The 17481-nt window shown below is 42.4% G+C and overlaps 1 protein-coding gene across 1 annotated transcript in view; it reads left to right on the top strand.

The window, feature by feature from the left end:
• The window catches only part of LOC134505566 (transmembrane protein 132C-like), a 67251-nt gene that overhangs the window by 34211 nt on the left and 15559 nt on the right, over nt 1-17481 (top strand). The window contains exon 3 of the mRNA XM_063315331.1: nt 4435-4630. Within this exon, the coding sequence (XP_063171401.1) occupies nt 4435-4630 (196 nt within the window). The remainder of the gene's footprint in view (nt 1-4434; nt 4631-17481) is intronic.

The raw sequence follows: 17481 nt of genomic DNA, 5'->3' as shown, positions 1-17481 counted from the left end.
ATCTAACCTTTCCTCCAAGGACTCAGTGTCAGACATGACAAGCTCAGCCCTTCTATTTTATCTTTAAAATGACCTTGCAGGGCAGGTTGGACCAACTCGCAAGAGACTATTCCTGACCATGGGTTTGAACCTGTCCAACTCTGTATTTACTATACCACACTGCCCCTCATTGACAGTTTACCTCCATCTTTCAGAACCAGCTCTCAGCTCAAGCTCAAATGTATTTAGTGGCTTGGAGAATATTGCATTTATTATTATTAGGGACTGGAATTCTGAGTTTGGGGCTGGTAAAGCTGAGAATCTTTGCACCAGCCAGGCTGCTGTTGTATGTTAGAAGCACATTATAGAGTTCTAAGTGAACCGTGCCTTATTTTCTAGAGTGCCAAGGTCAAAATACACTGGTTTTTCTTCAACTGCTTTCAGTTTAGAATACTATTTCCATGGGTAAGTAGGAAGGATGTGGAAATTGCTTTGGGAAGGGGGGAAAAACGGTGTTGGCAAATACACACACAGAGAAAGAGAAAGAGAAAGAGAAAGAGAAAGAGAAAGAGAGGGACATTCTTTCTTCCTGAAATGCTCCAGCTTGCAGTACATGTCTCAGCAAAGTCCTTTTTTGTGCTTAACAAATGAAAAGATGGGAGTTTGCCCACCTCCTGCTTCAGTGGTGGATTAAATCATGGTGTATGATTGTGAAGGAATTTCATTTACTTAACTTTTTTGGCCTGGGCTGGCTGGCTGGCTGGCTGGCTGGCTGGCTGGCTGGCTTATCTATCTATCTATCTATCTATCTATCTATCTATCTATCTATCTATCTATCTATCTATCTATCTATCTATCTATCATCTATCTATCTATCTATCATCTATCTATCTATCTATCTATCTATCATCTATCTATCTATCTATCTATCTATCTATCTATCTATCTATCTATTTTTCAGATTTTATCACTGTCCATCTCCCCCAAAAAGGGGGACTCTGGGCAGTTTACGAATCCACTTTTTGGAGCGTGGCCCTGAGAACCCCACTTGGGGCGAGACCTGAAAGTGGTTTTGCACCCCTGATCTGTGGAAAGAATTAAAAGCATGGGTGCAGCAGAAGGAGGAGAATGCTGCATTTCAGTAGAGATTCAAGGTGCATCTACCCTGTGAGATTCCACGTTGCAAAGACCAAGGAAGAGGCGGACAACTGGAGGCCATTGGGAGGGGAGGAACCACATTCACTTTGCCCCCCTCCCTTACAGAAATGTCTTGCTGTCTCCAAACTGCTCGCTACCTTCTTCTTTGCCCCCACTTGGTGCAGTGATGAATAATTCTACTCCTGACGTTAGACCGTCCCCATCAAGCATCAAGGCATGGCAGGGCAGAGTTTGGCTCAGATGGAGGTGCAGCACTTGGACTGATTTCTCCAAGGACAGAATCCATTTGCAGATCCTCATCCCTCTTTGTATTATAAATCTGAAACTGTGACAGTAAGATTGCAGGGCACCAGCAGGGTGGAAATGGATAAAACGTCAAGAGTTGAAACAGAGGACTTGACAGGCTGCTGGCCGGAACTCTCCAAGGTGCTGAACCGGCTTTTCCTGGGCTGCAAACATTTTCCCCCTCCAGCTTTTCAAAACCCGGGATGTGTCGCTGAGGGCCTCCAGAACATGCCATAGGTTACGTTGCACCAGATGGACATACTCAGATGGGTGTGTCTTGGATTAATTTTATTTTTATACAGTTTTTTAAAGATGGGCAGCGCCAACGATGAGTGGGGAAGAGAGAATTGCAATTACGATAGGAGTGCAATTTCCTTACAGGACTTCTATGGCTGCCTATCTCATATAATGATTCTAGGCTGCTCACAACAGCCATTAAAACATAAAATTTACAGAGGAGTTTTGACTGATTGATTGATTACCTGACATCATGTCGTTTTCGACTCCTAGTGACCACACAGATAGATTTTCTCCAATTATCTATCCCTAACCTGTTCTTTCATGTCTCCCTATAGAGGATTAGCAGTTGGATTGTTGAAAGGCAGCAAAACCAAGCAAGTGCATGCCCTGCCTTAAAATCTTTATTATAGTAGACACAGGTAACCCAGCTCCACTTCCATTTTTTTTTTAAGGGTATGAGGAATGGGACAGGAATCTGGCCTCTTGAAAAGTAAAACACCAGCAAGGACTATATACCTACGTTGTTATGTATTTTTGTTAATTTTTACTGGGCATTTGCTGATTAACAAGGAGAGCTGAAGACTTAGAGATGAGTTGATAGAAAATGGGCTGAGGTATGGAATGAAGATAGATTTGGTTGAATTCCAAGAGACGGTGGTAAGTTGTTAACGTTGAGTGTACTTGCTGGGAATGAAGGGGAAGTCTCTTCTTATTCTTTTCCTTTGAGGGGTGGTATTTTTTTCCTGCACTTCTCTAATATTTTTTAAATGTATTTTTTAATTAGGTTCTTGTACTAGTTTTACCTGTTTAGTCTGATTCTTAATAAAATTATTGGGGGAAAAAGTAAAACACCAGCATCTAGCATAATGATGCTTGCAGCAATGCCTCTGGAGCCCACCATGGGCCTTCGGTGGGTGTAAAATGGTATGTGCAATGCTGTGATTGGAAGCCTGCCCCTTGTGGCCATGCATGCAATGTCACTGCATGTACAAAAGGGGTGGGGTGGGGCTTCAGTTGCAGTGCTGCACCCACCCGCTTGCAGATTTTGACCCGTTCTTGAAGATGCTACTGGCACCCACAGAAGTCTGACTGGGGTAGCCAAAAGCATCCAACTGGGAAGCTTCCCAGAATCCATGTTGTGAATTCTCCTATCACCTGCTTTCAAAGGATACCCTGATCTGAAGATGCTGTCTGGATTGTGGCATAAGCTTGCAGGAGGAAGATTCAGCTTCGTTAGAGATATTCATTTGTTTTTGGTTGGCAGATTTCATATCTGCACCCACAAGAAAAGGGGAAATGTAAAAATAGTGGCTTTTTTTTTTTTTTAAAGCAAATATTCTTCTCTGAGCATTCCTAAAGAGACTGTCTTTCTTAATTGTACCCATTTTCTGCAACTTTAAAGCCCTTACAGTGTTGCTTTTCTCTGGCTTCTTTGTTTTTAGCATTTGCAGTGAGAGAATGGCACATCAGGTGAATGCCAAGGAGTGAGGCAGCTTCTCAAAGGAACAAAGAGATGACACAGGAGTTAGGGCAGCTTCCATCTCGAAAAACCCACTGAGCTCCTTTTGTAAAAGTTTTAGGCCAACAGGCAGGGAAATTGACAGAGAGCAAGAGGAAATGTGCAAAGATTGGAAACCAAAAGGTTGAAGGAATTTGGTGCCATCTTTCCTCTAAGCAGGAGGGATGAGCAAAATTTTTCAGTGCCACCATTTTGTACAGTATCTGAACTATTCTGTGTAAGCTGCATTGGTAAGCAATTAACATTTAGCTGACTAATGCTCATTTAATAAGTGTCTGTGATAACAGAGGGAGGCTGAATTTTGTGGAATCTAGATGACTTTTTATGTCCGGTATCCCATCTGCTCAGGTAGGACTTTGGATGTTCCTGTGCTCCTAAACTAGGTGCTGTTAGACCTAAATATTCCTGGAGATGAACTGAATTGAATGATAGATTTTCAGGCAAAGTGGGGTCATTCTGGAATTACGATGAACCCCCTCTCATTTGCCTTTTCCTTTCTACTTCCCCCACCTACTTTATGGACGGCCTCAGAATGTGATCAAGATGCATTATCCTCACTCCAACTTGGCTTCGTGATGACATCACATTGCTGTGCATTACTGCGAAGTCAAATCGGAGTAAGAACAAAGCGTTTGGTCTTAAGTCTGGGTTAGAAAGAAACAAAACCTATTGCCAGCTTTGAAATCTCTCATTGCCAGGGACATGTTACACACCCCTATTGAGTTGAAATTATGCAAAATTAAGGGGTAAAGGTGAAGTCTCGTTCATGTTGACCTTCAGTTCCATTGACTTCATGGATGCATCCATATAGGTTACAGCTCAAATGCATGGGGGAGAGGTGACAATTGATCAATTAATGATGGTGTCTCCTGTTAATTTCCTCCCCCCCCCCCAAGCCAATCGCTAGAAGAGGTACAGCTTCTCCAACTCACTATAATAGATTTAAACAGATAATGCTGCCTTCCCCTTAACTGACATGGCCCCTTCTCCCCAGACATTTGATCTAAAAATCCCAATACTCATACTTCACTGCATACACTGTATTTATTTATAAATGCTTAAGAACAATGCCATTTTTATTTGTTGAAAGACTTGATCCCACGTTGCTTTTCATGTTTAATTTCCCTGTTCTTTCTTATCCAATTGTCCATTTATGACGTGTCGTTGCTACACTGGTTGTCTAGATTTTTTTTTAAATCACCCTTTGCCATCCTGTCTAGTCTAATACCTTTTTTCTGTTTCTTTCCACCCAGAAGCAATAATAATAATAATAATCTGCTCAGTGAAGTTGTGCGACTGAGCTTTGAAATTGCCAGCTTCAGCAGCCTTTCAGGAACACAGCCAATATCCTGGCAAGTGGAGTATCCTCAAAAGAAAATGACAGAGATGGCCCTGTCTGAGATTTTCATTTGCCAAAAGGATCTAGTGGGGATCATTCCATTAGCAATGGTAAGACAGCCTGAGTTTATATCCCTATGAGATTTCCAAAAGATCTATTTTTACCATTAAGTGTTCCTGTGTTGCTTCAGTGTGAACCTTGCTATTTCTTCATTACTTTTCCTAAAAAATATTCTTTCTTTCTTTCTTTCTTTCTTTCTTTCTTTCTTTCTTTCTATCCATCCATCCATCCATCCATCCATCCATCCTTCAAGACGTTTGGAGTGCAATGTCTTCCTAACATGCTGGTGAGGTAGGGTGAGGAATGGTGTATTGGCTGAAGGACACCCAAGAAACATTTCAGCAGACAGTGGATCTGCTTAAGTCCACCATTCTAATCATGACACCATATTGTATGCTCCTATTCAGCCGAGAGGTGGCTCTAATACTACATAGGTTGAAATAGCAATGCTATATAATACAGCAGTTGATGAGCTGATCCCTAATGGTGAGCATTAGTTCAGTCACTATGCCTAACCTGCCTCGGAGGGTTGTTGTGGGGATTGGCTGGCATGAGTGCAAAGCCTGTTGTATGTGAAGTTTGTGAGGATAAAAGTAAAAGTAATGTTTAAATCAAAAATAGAATTGTAGGTGTTTTTTCTTCCATCAGAGCCTAGATTAGACTGCGTGGTTCTGTTCAGAACTAGGACTGCAGAGAGCTTCAGGCACAGATTCCATGAAATTTCAATCAAAAAGTCCTTTTGAAGGACCAAGCTGGAGCAGATGGCTGTCTTTCTTTGTGAGATGCTCAAGGCTCTGTATGCGATCATCCTTCTTCCAACCGTTCTGCAAAAAAGTCACCTTGTGATGGACATCACGCAGACTAGGCACGAGTGTGGTTGGGTAGTTGCATTTTGGCATGTTATGAGAACCCAGCCATGGTTTTCATCCATTGTATGAATCAGGTCTTCATTATGATTAATCTGGGCATAATGTGGTTATGTGAACCCAATGATTACGTTTCGTTAAATCCAGTTGAAATGTATGAACTTCCATGGCTAAGACTCAAAACTGGGTCTCACTGATCCAAATCCAGGACCTTATCATTATGCATCCCAGTTCTCATATAAAGCTGGGCTTCTTCCCTGTTGTTTTGCTCCAAGCAGCCATGCAACAATGGACCATCATCATGCTATTAGGAAATTAACCAGTGTTATCCTTACAATGATACATACTGAAAATGAGAACAAGTGAAGACCACATGGTTAAATAGCTGGGGAAGGTGATCCTTGGGGGTTAAAAAAAGACTAACAGAAAGAGAGGTGCTTTGACACACATCCACACCCACACAAATGTCTGTGTAACACTACAAATGTTTTTGGCTCAGCCCTAGTCAAAGAAAACCAGTAGAGACAGTTTTGCAGTGTTGATGCTAATCCGAAGCTAATAATAAATCCTTCATCTGGGGAATGTTAACAGGATTTGGGGGTGCTTGGCCAATAAATTATAAATAGACTCCACACTGTAACCAGGATCCCTCCTAAAAATATACTTTGAATTGCTTTCTTAGTTGTGCATGTGTCTGTTCTCTGCCAAGCCTTATCACCAAGGTTGGCACAGCCTGTAATGCAACATGCTAATAGCATCAAGGTGAATAAAAGACCTGATGCTTAGAATTTAAAAAAAAAATGCTGGCAGGATCAGACAAGATAAAGAGAATATTTCTTCTCTTCTGCTAACTCTGCAGGTCCAGCCAGCCACTTATTTTACAATCATTATTTTTTAATTTCTCCTTCGTTTGTAAGTTAATCTCCTGCCAAGCTGATTACCTGACAATTCCCTTGTTCGGAATTGCAGTGTGAGAAAACAGGAGCATCAAAGGAAAAGTTTGAGGCTGCCATCTGCTACGAAGTCCAAAACTGCTCTGCGAGTTTGGGAGCTAAAAGGAGGGGAAGCAAATTCATGCCAGTTTGGCATGGGAAAAAAAAGGGGGGGGGAACCTAGGTCAATGGGGGAAGCTGAATTCACTTAACGACCATGGCGAAAAAGGTTGTAAAATCAGTTGTGACTCATTTAACAATGACCTTGCTTAGCAATGGAAGGTCCGGTCCCAACTGTGGTCGTAAGTTGAGGACTACCTGTATTTCCAGTTTAAAACATTTCTGGTTTGCTTTTTTTTTAAAGGATCTTCCCAGGGAGAAATGCTCCATTTCAGATTCATGGGTTGTTTTCACAAAACAGGTTCCATGTTTGCATTCGTAGACTAGAGGGAGACCTCTTCCTTCAACTATCTTCCAGACGGTATAGCACAGTGGTTAAAGCATTGGGCTAGGAAGAGAAAAGAAAGATATTTGGATTGGAATTTTCACCCATAAATGCTTATGCTCCCCACATGCTTAAGATGCCATTCCTGCATTCTTGACTGTTCTGGCTCATCCAAATTCACTTTAGCGTTCTTAATCTTAGTTTTGTTGATGGTTCTGGTCCGAAGACCAGCTCACCAAATACTGCAACAGTCATAAGTGCGAGGACTGGTTGTAAGTCACTTTTCCCAGTGCCGTCATAATTTCAAACAGTCGCTAAACAAATGGTCATAAGTCAAGGAGTACGTACAGTATATAAAAGGGTTGCAATGTTCGGTTATTATAGCCAATCTGAGTAAAAGAGAGTTATAGCCCTCCTGTGGAGTTGGTTTCCTGGTCTGGTCCATCTCATAGGGCTGACAGGGTCACTTAGCATCTTGAGATCCTATGAAAAGACATAGCTGCTTTAAAAAGCTGCAACCAGGTACTCCCCACGCACTCTGAAGCATCTTTTCCCCTCTGATCCTGAAGTGCTCTAGTAGTCATCATCTTGCAAATGGGAAGACCAAGAGGACCTGGTTCATAGTTGTCACTTCGCTGCTCTGTGACAGAGCCATTCTGTCACGTTCTGTCTTCTGATATCTGCCTGTCATTCATGCTGAGGAGAGGGCTTTAAATCAAGCTCGCATAAAAACCCTGTGATGTTTTAGTAGTGCGCACAGGGAAAAGGAGGCGGCAGAAGCCAACTCAGCATACAAATGATTCAAACCATGTTTCTGAGGTCTCTGTCAATCTAGGGATCTGAGAGTCTGTAATGGTATGTGGGAAAGACCTTGGGAGACAGGGTGAAGAGACGCTGCCACAGGAATGGTCAGATAAGAGGCAGCATAGCCCACAGCTGGATAGTGGGTGGGGCAAGTGGCTCAGAAGGGACCCTCCCTAGTTTCTTGGGCTGTAAAGGAGATGGGGGAATGAATCTGAAGGGGAGGGTGATGTAATGGTATGTGGGAAAGACCTTGGGAGACTGGGTGAAGAGACACTGCCTAGGGAACAGTCAGATAAGAGAGGGCTTAGACCGCAGCTGGATAGTGGGCAGGGCAAGAGGCTCAGAAGGGACCCTCCTTAGTTTCTTGGGCTGCAAAGGAGAGGAGGGGGTGAATTGTACTTTCAGACTTGCAAGATTCTGTCAATGTAGTTTACAATAAAGTAGAATTAACTCATCTGGTTGTGATTCCTAGATGGTTTACCCTGTAAGGCCAACAAAGTTCTTTTAACTGGCAGTCGAATGAAGCAAGCCTGCTTCTTCTCTTTTCCCACCATTCACAAGTTGGCCCATCAACCCGGTTCAGCCCCACTCCCCTGGTTTAATGGTTATGAATGCAGGAAAACCTCTTACACTGTGTGGAAGTGAAGCATTTTAAAGCGGGGGGGGGGGGCAACCCAGATAGCCTTCCCTTTCAGAAGCCAAGCTGCTGTGCTTCCTGGGCCAATCTCCGTAATGCGTTTTGAGGCGCGACCTGCCTAGAATTTGCCGGATGATGAATGGTAAGCCAAGAAAGCAAGCGGGGCAGAGAATGCATCAAATGACAAAATTAAGGTGACAGCCTTGTTGAGAGATGTCCATATTTATTTATTTACAAGTGTGAGGATATTACGGTGGGAGGGGGAAAGATAATTCACTATACAGGGCCATGAATTGGAGAATTTGTCACTCTTCATTTTTTTACTTAGGGCCCTCCTGCCTGATAAGCCTCTGTCCTCTTTAGCAGCTAGGATCTTTATGTTTACTGTATTTTATTCCTTACACTTTTTAGAAGCTCCTAAATGCATTAGCCTGGCTTTTCAACTGCCTGATCCTGTTTGAACAGTGATGGGAACTAATTGGGAAGTGGAGTTCTGCCTTCAATCCAGCTGTTGCCTTGTGAATTATTTAAAATGCACACTTATATAAGGCACCACTATGGATATACAAAACTTCCTCTTATATGCGTGCTTGCAGGCAATGTTTCCAAATAGAGACTTAATTATCTTCTGGGCAACATCCTGCCAGATAAACACCCGCTTTCTTTTAAGCAGCTTTTTCCAAATGTCTATCTTTGCAATTTCACAGAATCAGAAGAAATTCTGCTATTGGATTCTAACTATATACTTATATTAGGAAGAGGCCAGATCAGTATTGACTACTGTCCCTAAAAGACACAGAGGCCTGGATTCATACAACACACAGAAATATAGCGAAGAAGCTAAATTTGGACAAAGATTAAACTGTGTTAGGTTTTAACCTTGGTTAGGTTTTTTTTTTTTTTTTACAGCTGGCAGCTGTGACCACATGGTCAATCACACAATCATGGCCACCATCATCGTCTTGTTTTACCCTTCCTGTGGACACCCTTCCTTGATCCAAGCACATATCTTAACCACGGCCATCTCTTGTGGTTGGCTTAACTTGGTTTGCTTATTTATGGCTTAACGTAATCAGATCCTAGCCACTTTGATTCACCCACCATAGTTTATGGTTCAGCATGACATAGCAACCTGCCAACAGTGATTTATTCAAAAGCCTCTAGCTTAAAGCCATGTGTGAATCCAGTTTCCAAGTCTACCCACTGGAAGAAAATTGAAAAAAAAGTTTCAGTAGGTCTTTTCTCAGTATGACTCAGATTAAACCTAGTCTCTTATCTTTGAGAAACCAGTTTGGGCTGTGTTGAGAATGGATGTTTTGGGGGGTTTCATGGAGTTCTTGGTCCAGCAGTGTTTGGAAATCCAATTTAATTATTTTATTTTATTCATTTATTCATCATATTTTTATCCCATCTCCCATCCTGTGCGCTATGCGTTATGTTGTGTGTTAAGCCCTGTAAAGTGAGATCAAGGGCCAAGTTGCAATGGGCTCTTCATGGGTGCCACACCATGACTGTGAGCCACTAAAATGGTTCCCAAGAGGGCATGGAAGCACTGGCCCATGAAATGAAAAGGAAAAGATAGGCGGTGGGCTTTTTAATCTGCCTACTTCCAAGCCCATTCTCCTCTCCCTGCTTTTTTTTTTTTTGTCCTTCAGCAGGATTTGTTGCCTGCCCAAACAAGAATAAATAATAAATGCTCCTCCATTACAATTTATTACACTGGTAAGTCTCCTGAAATCCTCTATTAGTGAAAAATGGCCACGCCACAGTTTGGATGAGCTGGTGTGGTGTCTGTCACATAGCAAGTGACAAAAGAGCGGCTGATACTACGCTTTTTTCAGGGATGTCCGCCGTCCTCCTAATAATTTCTGGCAAATAAATAAAATAAAATGGGAACTACTCCATTTTCTGCAAACGCTGGGCAGATAGAAACTATCTTTTTTCCAAACAGGAAGGCAGAGGTATACGGTGGCAGAAAAGACGATCGTTTTTTGTTGACAGAAAAGACTGTTGAAGACGGCAGCATTTTTTTTAATCAACTCCCTGCAAATAGAAAATCAGCACATCAAGATCTGAAGTTCTAACCAGTCCTCTTCTTGCTGGAGGGCTTTTAAAAATATTGCATACTTCTTTTCATCCCAGGGATAGAACAGTCTTTACACCAATTTCTTTTCTACCAACAGCTCTCCATTTTGCAATATTCTTCTGGCAGTTTCCAATTTGTTTGTGGGGGGGGGGGGGGTTGAAGGGATAAAAATACTATCTATTATTTTTGCATTGTTAGAACTGGCATGTCTCTCCATATTAAGGAATAAAATTGACTGCTTGTGCATATCCCAGAAACAACTGATTTTATTCCATCCTTCAGTCTAAAATGAATGCAAAAAAAAAAAAAAGACATAGCATAAAAGGAAAAAGAATGAGTAGGGCAGAGGAGAGAAAAAAAATATGAATAGATATTACTGGACTAAATAGACATCTGGTCTGTTCCATCATGGCTCTCCATACAGAATGTTTTTATAATACAGCTTTAAAGCCTCTGTTGTTAAGTGTATCATGCTACGCCTAGGCTGGAAAATTTCTGTACTGCAAATATTATAAAATAAATTTTCTGAGCACCCAAGACAAAGAGAATGCTAAAATTTTCCTCTTCTGTCCCTCCTTGTGTTTATGACTGCTCCTTTCTCATCCTCTCCTTCTACCCCATGATCAAAGGCCTCACTTATTACTAATGCTAATCAAAAATTAAAGACAGGCTCTAAAAACACGACAAAAGCCACTTACAACTTCTCCCTACAGACTTGCACAATGGATAATTTATCCTAGTTTGGGGGGAACTGCTGAGAGCTGGGAAGTGCTCCTTTCATTTGGGGTTCTTTTTCCACCGGTGTCCAAAATGGCTTTCCCAAAATCAAAGCCATAAATATGGGGCTAAGGGTGCCCAGGTGCCAAAACTCTCTTGCTAAAATATTGAAAAGATCGAGGAAGGTGGGAAGGATGGACTTGTTAAATTAAATTAAATTACAGAGAAAGACAGACCCTTAATCAAACCTATCCTGTTCAGCTACAGAACTCAATAAGCCAGAAGTGTTGGTAGAAATAACAGATAGTTTGGGCCATGCTTTAAAAGATTTATTCCACAATATCCTTGCCTGTGAGTAGAAGACACCATAAAAGTGTTGGAGGGAAGGACAACATGATGAACCTCCCGCCACCATCACCACCATCACCAAGGGCCATTCCTCTTAGTTGCACCCAATTGACTTAGGTTCCTGCAAGCTTATTTGGATTCGGAGAATCCATCTGTAACATTGGCCTTTTGCAGAAGACTTCACACTCAATGTGGTGTCTCTAGCTAGTATATTTTGGGCACACAACCAGTCGCGGTGCATTCATGAACCCGGCCCTTCCCCAGGATTCAAGGTGTAGGGTTCAGGAATCCTAGGAATTTGGGGGTGAGAGGTTTTGTATACAGGCTGTGGGGTGCTACGCTCAAGGGATGGTAAAAAGAGGATATTGAGTCCAATGCAGCATTACTTGTCCATATGGCCAACTGAATCAAAGCTCCAGACAATTCAACCCAAGGCGTGTGAGGGGACCATGCACTACCAGCCAAAGTGTCACCCAAATTCTCTTCTTTTCTGAAAGGATTTCCAAAGGGAAATCTCTTTCATCCGATTGAGTAAGAACTTTTACAAAAAGGAGGAAAAAATGCAGAAGGGTTTTACTGCCTAGAATGGATTCCCTGCAGAGGACTTTCAGACCCCTCAGTCATGGGGTCCTTCCATGGCAAAACTCTTTGCTTTCAAAGGCAGCTGGAGTGCAAACAACTTGATGGCACATAATCAATCAATCAATCAATCAAAGTTACCAGGAGTCAGAGTAGACTGAATGGACTGTAACAACAAAGGTAGAATGACTTTGTTTGCCCAGACCAGTCATTGGTTGCTTCTAATGTAGAAGGACTTCTGGAAAAAGCTTGGACTTGGCTTCAGACACTGAGATTTCTGCTCTTCAACAGCTGCTTTCAGCCCAGCTCGCCCCACACTAGGATGACCGACCAAGGAAATCAAGGATGAGAAGAAGACTTGCAGTTTTGATTGGTGAAATTTCCTTCCATGTTCTAGTTTGAAGCAAGAAGTGGCAACTCCTGGGTGGGATGTGACCTGGGTTCCTTCCTCTCTGGCCTTTTGACAAGGTCTATCCCATTCCAGGGGGTTTAGCCTTTACCCCAAATCCCACCTTAATAGTTGGCTTCTCTGGGTAGAAAACCATGGGATTCTGAAGAGACCATTACTAGACCAGCGTTTCCCCCAGCAATGTCCTGAGGTCAGTCTGACCTTGGACCCCTAGAGAGACTGCCCCTGCTCCACAGTTCCATCTGTCCTTCTATCCATCCATTATTCTGTCCATCTGCCCACCCATCCCTCTGTATGTCTGTCCATCTGTCTGTCCATTTGTCTGTCTGTCTGTCTGTCCGTCTGTCCTTTCTGTCCTGAAAAGTTGTGTGCACTAGTAGCTCCAGTTCAGTGACAATAGAGTTGCGAATATTTGGCAACTTCCTGAAAGATCTGGTCTGTGCTTATGACTGGGGAAGTCCCCCAACAGTGTGTGTAAATGTATGTTTCCCTATAAAACATTCATGTGTGTTGCTTTGTTGGTGTTTTTACTCCTCAATTCTTGTTGATCACAACTATTATCCCTTTGCTGTTAAGTAAATTACCAAATAAATAAGTTAGTTCCACCCATGGGCCATGCACATAACGGTGCATTTTTAATTTTGCTTTTAAAAGGGATGAGGTACCAAGTGTGTGGGAGGAATTGTTTTTGTGAGCAAGAGAGTGTGTTTCCACATTATGGGTGCTGAGAAAATAGACTCAGGGAGTCATTCTCCATCACAGCAGAGCTTTACAACCTTCTACCATTTCCCCTTTCTGAGTATTTAGTGCCTAGAGTCTGTCTGTCTGTCTATTTGTCATTCATTCATTCATTCATTTATACAAGCATAAAATGGAAGGAGGTCATCTAGTCCAACCCTTGTTGGACTAGTACAAGAATCCACCATCACAGAATTCCTGACAGATAACTATCTTTTCCTTCAGTGTAGGAAAGCCCTCCACTTCCTTCCTTCTGGGCCTCAAGGAGAGAAGTTTGATATCCAGGAAGACAACGTGGGACAATAAATAAGTTGTCTGGTGTTCTGTTGTTGTTTTGTTCAGAGGTCCATTGTATTTGTCTGGGAGGGAGGGAGGGAGGGAGGGAGGGAGGGAGGGAAGGAAGGAAGGAAGGGGGGAAGGAAGGAAGGGGGGAAGGAAGGAAGGAGATGTCTATCATACAGTTGCCTTTCGATTCTGTGCTTCAACAGCTTGTAACACTCAACTACAACTCAGTGCAAATCAGCTCAGACAAAAGAGAATTTGGTCCTGCTTAAACTTCAATTCCAAGGTGTGTGGGCCCAGACACAGCCACACACACACACACACACACACACACACAGATACACACACAGTTCCCTGCCAAAGTTAGAGTCTATTTTAACTGTTCTTCTTCATGGCACTGGGCATTTAAGTGTTCCTGTGACAGTGATGGGGCTGGGGGGGAGGAGGAAAGCAGCTATCATATTTTGAAAGTCAGGATCTTGGTAGGAAATTACACCTTTCGGCTACCTGAGAAATATCATTTTCAGTTTAGCAGTTAGGCAGGCAGAGAGACTGCTGATCTGTCTCCCCCGCTAGAAATCTTGATTGCTTGTTTTCTTCCCTCCCTTCCAGCCTATCTCTTTGGCAGTTAATCTTAAAATTGGCCCAGCTGGTAGTCCTTTTATCTATCCATCCTTCTCCTTATTACTCCAAAAAAGAAGGCACATTCAGGAGGGTTACAGTGGATTGGTGGGTGCCCTTGACATCACCAGAGCTAGCCAGTCAGGGCTGCTCATGGCAGTTAATGGAGGCTGCAGAAATAGGAGAATTTTGCTCTACAGAGAATGAGGAGGAAATATTGTACATGGGCTGTGCCGCTCTAAACAGCTGCTGGGGAGGGAAATGGCACCATTTTGGTCTCCCCAGGTCTTCCAACTGCAAAAACAATTCTCCCTGTGGTTTAAGAGAAAGAAATACCTTCTCAGCCACAAGTGTTTGGTTCTTGAGGTCTCTAAAGTTAGCCAGTCAGTGCCATCCGGAACCAACTTTCGAACTTCAAAGCTTTTATTATTTTTCCCCCCAGACTTCAACCCTATGTTCCAAGCAGCCTTGAAACCAAATAAATCTGGTTGTTTGCAAATCACAGTTGCAGAGATGATAGAAGAAAAGTGGGCTTGGACATGACACTTTGAAGTTCTGAATCTTTGCTTGAGACGACCAAATCAAATCCCACAACGTCCACAAGTCCTGGATAGTTCCCAGGTGGACAGAAGAGCCATGTTCCTTTAAATCTGTAAGGTAGAACAAATTCAGAAAATACTTCATTTTTCATAAGCATTGTTGCTATGCTCCATATAATTGATATGGAGCATAGCAACATTGATGCATCCTTCCCCTGACCCATGCCCTGTGATGTATGTGGGAATATTCTCAACACAGCTTGTTCAAAGGGCAGTGCACACTTAATTTTAATCAACACCCAACAATATCCATTTCCTAATCAGTTTGTATCATGACTCTGGAGCATAACTCTTACCTATGACTAGTCCAACTCAGAAGACATCTATTTTCTGAATACATTGCAAAGACTGTATTGTTTTTATTTTTGTTCTGTATTGATCTATGGCGTTTTAACACCAATACATTTGTAGTTCTGGGGAGACAAACACAGATGTTCTTTTCTCCCCCATGCAAGGTCTGAAGCATCTTTTAAAAATTTCGGAACAGGTGAATTCTTTCAAAACAGTGGATTTGTACTTTTTTTTTCCAATTTAGGAGAATTATATGGCCAAATAGTGTTAAGAGCTATAATGCCCCAAAAACTTAATCCTAGGAGGCAATTCAAGATTTTCCTAATTAGGACCAGCCCAGAAGAGAGGTGGGTTAACAAAGAATGCCTTCTGCAAATTTGGAAGTTTCATTTGGTAATTACAATTGATGCAGAAACTGTCTCATTCCTCTGATGTGGCTTCGGTAATGCCTTCCAATCCAGTTTGGGCTTTAATAGAAGATTGTCAGTTTTGATGCCTAAGGTTTCCATATTTTGCTAAGACTTTAAACAAGACATACATGATTGAACTGGTTGGATGGATTCATACATCACCAGAAGCCATAAATCCTGATTTATAGGCCAAGAAGGCTAAGTTCATGAACATAGAAATCCGAAACAAAACCCACCACAGCAAGGAACGATAAATGATGCCAGGCAGAATCAACTGGCAGAAATAATGCAGAATGCTGTTTATATTTCTTCTCAGTCTTGAAGCCAATGCAGAAAGAAAATTGTGCTCCATGGGACAAGATGCAGGCAGTGAAACAGGAAAGACCTATTATTATTATTATTATTATTATTATTATTATTATTATTATTATTATTATTATTAGGCTAGAACATTGACGAATGGTACCTAACCCTAATCATATGACAGTGATAGAAGAATCAACTTTTCCCTACTTCATTGCAGGAGGGGGACCCTTGGAAAACAAGACAGGGCTAGCGAAGGGTCCCTAGAAATAATAATTGTTGTTTATTTGTTCAGTCGCTTCCGACTCTTTGTGACTTCATGGACCAGCCCATGCCAGAGCTTGCTTGCTTGCTTGCTTGCTTGCTTGCTTGCTTGCTTGCTTCCTTCCTTCCTTCCTTCCTTCCTTCCTTCCTTCCTTCCTTCCTTCCTTCCAGAAATAATAATAGGGCCTTGCAAGTTCAGAAATAATGTGTATTTTGGAGGTGTAGAAACAGGCAGCTACATTTCTAGTCCCACAGGTGGAATCTGTGGCTTGTGGGAAGCAGTTGGAAAACTCCACTCATCCATCACTTTTCAGCATGGGATTTCATTCATGGGGGTTGGGAGACCTTGTTGTTAGTGGTTGTAGGAGGAAAGACATGGAGTTTATCAAGCCATTACAAAAACCCGAAAGAAAAACACATCTTAATGGCTTTGCCTGTGAATTGTCTGTTTACATGAAATCACTAGCCTTCCCTTTGTGCATGAAAAGTGCCGGGGAATTCATCAATGGAGGCCTGTTTGCAACGAGGAAAACAAATTCCTTAGCTTTGTTGGGTTGAATGGAAAGCTTGTTTTGGGTCATTTTCAGGAGCGGCATTTTAAACCAGGGAAGTAGTCTTAAACACTGCTGTTTTGTCCTGTGATATTTAGGGTTGCATCTGTGGGCTTTCTGAATCTACTACAAATTTTTCAAGTTGGGTTCTGTCCATAAATCGTTTTTCTTTAGGTGGCCTGAGGACATGAAGATGGGCACCTTTCATGATCCCCAATACTTTTATTACATATTTGTGCCCCCATATAGGAGGGTACCCACAGTGGCATGCTGAGGCCTTTGTCCTTTGTGGCATTGACTAGGAGGTTGAATAATATTCCTGGACCAACAGGCCCTTCCCACAGTCACCCACACCCAATCACCTCCCGTTTGGACTATTGTAATGTGCTCTACATGGGGCCGCCCTTGAAAAGCATCCGGAAGTTTCAATTGGTTCAAAATGCAGCAGCCTGCATACTTTTGTGCAAGCCTAGACTTGCCCATGCGTCACCTCTTTTGCGGGAGCTGCATTGATGGCCGATTTGCTTCCAGGTCCAATTCAAGGTGCTGGTTATCACCTTTAAAGCCCTACGTGGCTTGGGGTCTGGTTATTTGCAGGACCACCTTTCCCCAGTCACATCCACCTGGCCCACCAGAGCGGGGAGGTGGTGTATGTTACGGGTCCCCCCTATTAAGAAGGTTCATCTAATGGACCAAGAAGAAGGGCCTTCCGTGGTGGCTCCTTCCCTTTGGAACATCATTCCCCCAGATATAAGATCGGCCTCCTCCTTGCTTCTTTTCTGGAAGGCCTAACTCCAGAAAATAACTAGAAGATTCTTAAAAGCAGAAGTAGAGGTCAACAAGAGGCTGTTTCTGTCTGTTGGTTAACTTAAAGAAAAACCCAAAGGATATCCTGTAATACGGATCATGAATGGCCAATCCTGTGTATTACTTAATCATCAAAGAATGTACAGTTGCAGACCAAAACAAGAAAAAAAAAAACAATGTTAATAAACAAAAGACACGGGATAAAAGGGCCC

This window comes from Candoia aspera, chromosome 15, assembly GCF_035149785.1.
Source record: "Candoia aspera isolate rCanAsp1 chromosome 15, rCanAsp1.hap2, whole genome shotgun sequence".
NCBI lineage: Eukaryota > Metazoa > Chordata > Lepidosauria > Squamata > Boidae > Candoia > Candoia aspera.
Note: the sequence above shows the minus strand (reverse complement) of the source record. Positions and strands in the feature narration are given on the sequence as shown.